General features: G+C 54.5%; 1 protein-coding gene across 1 annotated transcript; it reads right to left on the bottom strand.

Annotated features, from left to right (window-relative positions):
- Positions 1-244: 244 nt before the first annotated feature.
- LRRC55 (leucine rich repeat containing 55) lies at positions 245-5,216 on the bottom strand. The gene is made up of 2 exons (XM_068556507.1): positions 4,427-5,216; positions 245-480 (listed from the first exon to the last, which is right to left on the bottom strand). The coding sequence occupies exons 1-2, from the start codon at positions 5,145-5,147 to the stop codon at positions 245-247; spliced, it is 957 nt and encodes a 318-aa protein (XP_068412608.1). The 5' UTR covers positions 5,148-5,216.
- Between the last annotated feature and the right edge of the window lie 3,232 nt (positions 5,217-8,448).

Below are 8,448 nucleotides of genomic sequence, written 5' to 3'. Positions count from 1 at the left end.
TCGATTCTCTCTCCTCTATCAGAGGTAAGTGCCTTGAGGGGCAAGGTCTAGGTCGGTCCCAGTTCCTAGCACAGTGTCTGGCCCACCGTAGAAGCTCACACAAGGGTAGTTTCCTGACCTTGCTTGAACCATGACCTGGCTGCCCACTCCGGCCAGGGCAGAGCCAGCGTGGGCAGCCAGGGAGGGTGCCCGGTGGTCAGCGGCAGTGATGGTGGGCGGCGTGGAGGGACACCAGGCACCCGGGTCAAATCTCCTCCTCTTCGCTGGCCTTGCTCCAGCGGTGGCAGCAGTTGGCCGTGATGCCCAGTAGGAAGTTGGTGGCCACGGATGCGACGGAGACCACGAAACCCACGAAGGCGATGAAGAGGTAATCATCCAGGGTCAGGGTCAAGTGGCAGGCCTTGAAGCTCTCCTCGGTCAGGGAGAAGAGTGGGGCGCCCTCGACTTCTGGGGGGCCCCGGCACTCAGCCAGCTGAGAATCTGCAAAACAGAATCCAGGGAGGGTGAGGCGGCTGAGGGGAGAGCGGGAAGAGCGAGCCCCCGCCCCTCCCAGGAGAAGCTGGGTTTTTATGAAATTGCTTCCATGTGCCAAAAGTTTCACTCACCTTCTTTAGTGCCCTCCACAACCCTCAAGGCAAGTATTTTTTAAAAAAATTCTTTTAATAGATCTTTATTGGAGTATAATTGCTTCACAATAGTGTTAGTTTCTGTTGCACAACAAAGCGAATCAGCCATATGCGTACATATGGCCTCTTATCCCCTCCCTCTTGAGCCTTATATCTGTTTTTATAGAGGTGGAGATCACTGCTCGGAGACTTTCGTAACTTTCCTAAAGTCCCGTAGCCCCTGCTAACGGCAGATCTGGGACTTCTGTGGGATTTCATCATCATCGTAATCTCTTACAATAGCCTCCCAACTGGTTTCTAGGCTTCTGCCCTTAAACCACCTCGACACAGCTGGCTGAGTGATCCTTTTAAACCTGAAGTCCTGCCATGTCACTCTCTGCTTGAAACCTTCCCCTGGCTTCTTCTCCTTCCCAGAAGAACCTCCCCACCCCTTCCACTCTCTTCCTGGTTTACTCTGCTCCATCCACGCACACCTCCTGGTCATTCTTCCATCACCCCGAGCATGTCCCCTTTCAGCGTGGGGAGGGGGAGCCTTTGCATTTGTCCCCGCGTGAGGGTGCTTCTCCCCTGGATCTCCGCACAGCTCAGGTCCTCACCTCCTCTGGGACTTTGCTCGAATATCAACTTCTCAGTGAGGCTTTTCCTTTAGGATTCTATATAAAATAGCAACCCCACTTCACCTTTCTCTGGGCCTTCTCTCTCTTACCTACTTTGCTTATTTTTTCCCCCATTGTATTTATCACTGTCTCACAGTTTGTTTATTATCTGTTTTCTCCTTTTGAATATAAGTTCTTCCTGTAGTAGCCTTAGCATTAGAACAGAGGCCTGTCCATTAAATGCTCAATTAACCTTTGTTAATTGAACATGTGTATGAATGACTCTGTCCAACTCCAAAGCATTGGGTCTTTCTACTACCCTATATGGCTTTTCCAGATACACAGAGTGTAGGGTTAAGAGTATGGGCTCTGGAGCTACTGGTCTGGGTTCAAATCCCCTCTCTATCCCTCCCTAGCTGTATGATTATGCCTAAGTTATTTAACACCTCTGTGTTCTGGTTTCTTTATCTATAAAATGAGGATAATAAAAGTAACTATGTCATAGGATTGTAGTGAGGATTCTATGAATTAACACACATAAATGATATATTCTTGGTACACAGTAAGTACTACATAGGTGCGTGTTTTTATTGTCATCCTAGGTTGGTCTTTCTGGACAGGTCAGTGGGGTCATATTCTGCACACAGACTTCTATAGGAGGGGCTTCTCCTTCAGTGGGATTGCTGTTCTCTCCATCACTGATGGCCCCAGCTCATCCTTCCAGGGTCACTGGTACAAATGCATGGTGGTTGTCAGTGGCTGCATCTTTCTCTGCCTTGGAAGGGAGAGCGGCAGGCAGATAGCAGTTCTGCCTCGCAGTGCCAGGCACTGGCTTTCCAGCAGCCAGCCACTCCTTCGTTCAGTGGATAAGTATTAATCCAACTCTCTCCTTGGGCAAGTCTTTCTTGCTTTTCTGGCTCTTATGAAGAAATGGGAAAGTAAGAAGGGGATAATTTAGTCTCGTTCATCTAAGAAAGTCAATGAGAAGGAGCTTTTTAAATTATGTGGTGCATAAATGGTGTTTATTCATTCTGCAGTCTTTGAGGGAAAAGAATAAAATGCTGGACTTGGATTGACTCTTTTGAGAAATGGATGAGCATGATTCTCCTTAGAAATGGAGAGTCAGGTTCAGAGGGAGGATGCAACCTTCCCCAAACCCCAGGCTGAAGGCTCTCTGTAGGCTGTACGCATAGTACCCCAGACCCCAGCCAGGACAAGATGGCACCTGGAGTTGAACGTCCAGACCCAGAAGATGCTGAATCCCAAAGTCTATTGAGTGAATGAATGGGGTGGTGGTGATGCATTGCGAGGCTGGGGGATGTGGGGACCCTGAGGGCAATTGACAGAGCCTGCAGGAGGGCAGGATGGGAGCCCGGGGGCTGACGAAGCCCTCTGGTAAGTCAAGGGACCAGTCTTGAAGTTGATTTATATCCCAAGGTCTCCCTATGTTCCTCTGTGTTGGGATTTGTCCAAAAGATAGGGATAGTAATGGGAATCCCATGAAGAAAAAGGGAGGAAGAAGCAGAAAAAGACAAAAGGAAGAGGGTCACCTCATCCTACCTAGACTGGCAAGTTCTTTGCCCCCAAGACGAAATATCCTGGAGAGTGTGTCATGGTGCAAAGTGTGTTCGTGGAGGAACAGGGAAGCTGCGTCTCTAGCTGTGGCCTGTGGCCGGTCACTTTCCCTCTCTGGAACTTGGGTCCCTCATCTGTACGGACATGAGACTTCACTGGTGGGATCTTGGACCCCTCTCCTGCTCACTGGGAGCCTGTGCTTCTTCCGAAGGGCAGCAGGGACCTCCGAGATCCCAAAAGAGGAGCAGCCCCTGTGTGTGGAGGAAGCCTGCAGGCCCTTTCTGTCCTTAGTGCACAAGAGAGAGGGGAGGAGGCGCAGCCTGCAGAGGTTAGGCTAGTGGGGAGATCGCTCCAGGCAGCCAGCCTCCCCCCCGTGCGCCCTCCCCTCCGCCCATCTCAGTCCCCAGCTATTTTGGTCCCAGAGAACTTCCTCCCGCAGTTCTGTGGGAACGCTGGAATCGTGACCCACAGCCCCCCGCAAACTATTTTGATCCTGGGCTCCCCACTCAGTCCTCCTCTCCCTCCCACCTCATTCAGCACCGCTGCTCTGAACTCGCTCTGAGCTCAGGCTCTGGGAAAGGCCCTGGGTGGTGCCCCCCAGCTAGTCCTACTGCAGAGGTTCGGTGCTGCCACCGAGGAGGACTGGTGACGCGGGGCCACAGTACCACACCGCCTGCCTGCGGGCTCATTGAGCCTGTGGGATTCAGGCTCCCTCGGTCCCCAGTCCACTCCCAGTAGAGGCTGGCTCGTTAAATAGCCACATAAGAGTTTCTCTTCTCAGATCTACACTCCATGCCCAAACCTTGCAGAGTTCTGCCAAGGCCCTTTGGCCGGCCCAGAGCTCAAGTCCTGCCTGCTCCTGTTGGCCTAGAACCTGACTCATCAGGATACAGCCAGAGGGCAGCCAGGCTGCCAAGGTTCGAATCCTGACTCCAACCCTTAACGGCTGTAGGACGTTGGGCAAGTTACTGAGCCTCTCTGTGCCTTGGTTTCCTCCTCTGTGTGTGTATGTGTGTGTGTGTGTATGTGTGTGTGTGTGTGGTGTCTCACTAGGGTTCTTGTGAGGGTGAGATGAGCTAAAACATGTAATATATTTAGAATAGGGCCTGGCAGATAGTAAGTACTAAAATAAATGGGGTGAGCCATTTCTATTTCTTCTAGTACTTAGCACACTTAAAAAGCAATCTGGTAGAGTAAACCTGGGTTTTATCCACAGCTCTGCCACTTTCTAAACGAGTGACTCCGGCCAAGTCTTTTCATTGTTCTAAACCTCAGTGTCTTCACTTGTAAAATGGGGATAATAAGAGTGGGGTCCAATGAGATAACACCTGCCAAGTTGGAAGGTCACGGTGCACGCTCAATAAACACTGTCTATTATTAATGAGCTGGTCTTACTTGTTTGCTCTCTGTCTGCCTCATTAGGTCATCAGGGCCACAGGGGCGAGGGTGGCGTCTGTTTCATTAAGGCCGGGCACGCACAGCGAGGACTCGGCAAAGACTTGGGCAGTGCAAGACCCGTGCACGAGGAGGCGAGCCCGGGTCCGGCCCTCAGCAGGCGCGCAGGGTCTCTAAGTCCCTCCCTCTCCCGCGGAGCCTCTGCTGTCCGCGGGGCCGGGCTCCCTCCCTTACCCGCCGTGCAGCGCTGGATGCGGTTCCGCAGCCACTTCAGCAGGGGCTCCATGGTGCAGCCGCACACCCAGGGGTTGCCGCCGATCTGCAGGGTCACCAGCCCCGGCAGGCCCTCGAGAGCCTCGAGGCTGAGGAAGGCCAGGCCCCCGTAGCTGAGGTCCAGGTCCCGGAGCTGCGCCAGGCCCTGGAAGGCCCGCGGGTGCACCCTCCGCAGCCCCGGGTTATGGCTCAGGTCGATGTGCACGAGGCCGTGGGCGGCCTGGAACATGTCGGCCGGCACGTGGCTGAGGTTGTTGTAGCTCAGGTCCAGGTGTGCCAGGCGCTTGGCGTGCAGGAAGAGGCCCGCGGGCAGTTCGACCAAGGAGTTGTTGCGCAAATCCAGCACCCGGAGCTCCATGTAGCACGCGAGGTAGCCGGGCGGCACGGCGGCGATGCGGTTGTGGGCCAGGCTGAGGTTGCGAGCGTCCATGGGCAGGTCTGGGGGCACGGAGAAGAGCCGCTGGCTGCTGCAATCCACCACCTGGTTATGGCACGTGCAAAGGACCGGGCAGCTGGTGCCGGCATCCGAGGGCATCACCCCTGCGGCCAAGATGAGGGAGACCAGCAGCACGGCCGGGCGGCGGGGCCCAGGCCAGGGCAGCTGGGACCAGGTGTCACCCATCTTAGGCTGCTGGCAAGAGCGGTGCTGAAGGGAGCCCATCGGGGCTGGGGCTGTGTCCATGGAATCAAGAGTCAGTGGCTCAGAAAGGCAGCTGCATCAGGGGCCAGAGCCCTGGCAGGTGGGGCTTGGCAGCACGTGGTACCATGGCTCCAGCCTTTCCCAGGAGCCTCTAAGCACCAGAGAGCTCCCTGTGTGAGCGCCACGGGAAGTCCCCTCTGGAGCCTAGGGGGCCACACACCCAGCTGCGGTCCCCCAGGGTCTGAAAAGATGATCAAAGCTTGAGAAAGGAATGACACAAGGATGGGGCTGGACCAGCTGCCAGCAGGTCGGGGAAGGGTCCCTGCAGGTCTTTTATGTCCCTCTCACCCATGACTGCTGGGTGCTCCCCTCTGGACTATGTCTGAGTGGTGGGAGGGGGAGTGGAGGACAGGAAAGGTGGCTTTTAAAGGTCCTGGCACGTCTGAAAACCCCTAAGCCCTGTCCCAAGTCTGGGACCCATTAGGCGGCCAGGGCTGCTTTTGAATCTCCTGCATTCAAGGTCTCAGAGGCCATTTCTACTGGTGGCCCGGTGGGCTCGAGTCCAAGAGGGTCCTGGAGTGGGCATTTTGGGAAGGGAACCCGGAGGGGAGGGGGTCTCCATGGGCCTCTGAAAGCCTCAGTACTCAGCCTCAGTGTCTACTGAAATCCCCAGGGAAGGGAGGAGCCCCACTGTTGGCCACTGCGGCTGGAAAGAGCCATGTGTCCCGGAGGTGCAGGATGAGGGTCGGCTAGGAGAGCTCAGGGGATGGACTTCCCAAGCCGGGCTCCGTGTTCAGGGGGCGGAAGCCGAATTCCCTCTGTCAACAAGGAAAGCACTCAGGCAGAGCGAACCAGTGCCCTCTCCTCCCTGCTGTCCTCCTAGGTTCCTTGCTGCCTCCCCCGGCCACCTTCTTGGCCACCAACCACAAAGTTCTCTGCTTACTGTCTCTCAAGTGTGGGGACAGACCCCACCCTCATATTGTTGTCACCCACTAACCTTCCTGCCCCGACCTGCAGCCATCCTCCTTCTAGGTGTCTGTCCTGGGCTAGGTGCATTGGCTTCTTCTCCTAGCCCCACCTGCATCAGCACCAAACACCCCACCTTCGAATAACTCTCTAAGAAAAAATGCATACACACACTGGCCGTTTGCACACCCCCTTTCCACACTCAGCACTCCTGTCTCCCCTCCCCTCTCTCTCTCTCACACACACACACACACACACACACAAGCATTGTTCTTCTCCTGTGACTCCCCCATATTTTGCCCTGCCCTCACACCTCCCCAGTTTTCTCTCCCGCTTCCTTCTGCATACTCACACCTGCAGAGCCTCCTTCCCAGTCTGCCCCCACCATCTTTCACCCCCTGGTGCACACCCCTAATCCCAGCATCCTTTTCCACAAACACTCCACTCTCCCCTCTGCCCCGCAGTGGGAGCCCACACCCACACTGGGTCAGGCAGACAGGCTGAGCATGATGACACACCCAGAGTCTCAGCTCGCCATCCACCCCGCATCTGCCGTGGCCCCTCATTTCTCTTGTGCCCACCTGCTGTCCCCACTTGTCCTCCCCTCACCCCCTCGTCCGGCACTGCCTCTCTTCTCACCGCTTCCAGCCTCAATCCCACCCACTGGGAAATCACCCCAGCTCCCCTTAACCAGACTCATTTTTCTCAGCCCCAAGGTCTCCCCCTGCACTCCCACAGGCCCTCAGGAGCCCACTTACTCTGTTCCAAGGACACAGCCATCAATCTGCAGCAGACACGGGTCTCCCTCCCTCATCCTGGAATCCCCGCTCGCTGCTTCAGGAGAAGAGATTGCCTCACAGGCTTGTCCCCTCCCCCGGCCTCTCCTCCATGGCTCCGGGATCCCCGGGCAGCATCCTCTGTGCTTTCCTGTCCTGTGGTCCCCGTGCCGTTGCCTTTCTTTTACTCAAAAGGGGAACCAGAGCGAGGATGCTTAGGAGAAAGTTCACAGAATCCGAAAGCTTCTTCCCGAAACTCAGCTAGTGCTGAGGCTGCTGGGGTATGTGGCTTCTGCCAGGTCCTCCCCTCCCTCTCTCCCCTCCTCTCTCCCTTTTTCGCTCCCTTTCTTTCCTCGAGGGCCAGGTACTGACGTTTCACTGTCTCTTAGCAACTGCCTCCACATCTCTGAGCAACAGGAGAGCTGGCTATGGACCCCACCAAGATGACAGAGAAGAGAACGAAGCAGTCACAGAATCCACACCCGCAGGATCCTAGTGATGGGACAAAGGGGAAGAAGGGGCGAGGGGGGTAGACAGGCCAGGACAGGGGCAGGGGCAGAGGAGCAGGCAGGGAGAGAGGGCAAAAGGGCCCAGAGGGAGAGAATGGAGTAGGGGCAGAAACATGAATCTGGCCTCTGAGATGGAGGAAGGGAGGCTTAAGGGCATCAGACCCAAATGGGAAAGGAGGGAGGGCTTGGAATGGAGAAAGAAACTGAGTGGAGAGTGGGAGAGAAACTGGGGGAGGCAATAAAGATACGAATGAAGATGGAAAGAAAAAAGAGAAGTGCATGAGACAAGTTTGCTCACTTGATGGGATCTATCTATTCAGTCCATATACAGCATCTGTTTCCCTGGGTCTGAATGTATTTTGGTCACTAGGTACCAGGTGACGAGACTGGCTCAGGGCTTGTCAGGGATAATTATAGGAGGTGAGAACTTTTCTGGGTTCCTTAATTGTCCTTAAGTCCTGACCGCATGAGCTCTGAGAGCTTTTGGGATGCAAAGTGCTGACTGCCAGTTCCAGGTGGGGTACCTGGGGCTGTAGAGACAGATCTGTCTCTCAGGGAGTGAAAGTTGCCAGAAAAACCTTGTGGTTCTGACTCTTTCTCCAGGCCCAGGGACTCTGCTGTCCTGTTTCCATCTCTCCAAGCTTCCTGCTCCCTCCCACCCCAGGCTGACTTCAGATGAGGGTGAAGTCTTTGCAAAACCTCTTTCCTTGGTGACCCATGGAACAAGTCTCTAGCTGCCCTGCATTTTAAAAACCAGCTTGACTAGTTGGTTTGGTCAAAGAGCTGGTTCATTTCTTCTTTTAATCATTAGTTATTGAGCACTCACTGTATGCCAGGCACTTGGGTACATGGTGGGCAGATAGCCACCCATAATAAGATGGATGTAGGGTCTGCCCTTATAAGGGCTAACTCATAAATAAATAAATACAGAGCTAACGTCAGTCCTGTGTGTTCACTCAGTTGATCTGGGGCCACTTCTATTTCAGTAATATCTTAGGTCTTTGGGGGAAACCGAAATGGAATAATAGAAAACAAGTGTCCAGTTGTACAGATTTTGGGCATTTACAAAGTTTTCAAAATCACTGTCTTCTC

The sequence above is a fragment of the Eschrichtius robustus genome, chromosome 11 (genome assembly GCF_028021215.1).
Source record: "Eschrichtius robustus isolate mEscRob2 chromosome 11, mEscRob2.pri, whole genome shotgun sequence".
Taxonomy (NCBI): Eukaryota; Metazoa; Chordata; class Mammalia; order Artiodactyla; family Eschrichtiidae; genus Eschrichtius; species Eschrichtius robustus.
Note: the sequence above shows the minus strand (reverse complement) of the source record. Positions and strands in the feature narration are given on the sequence as shown.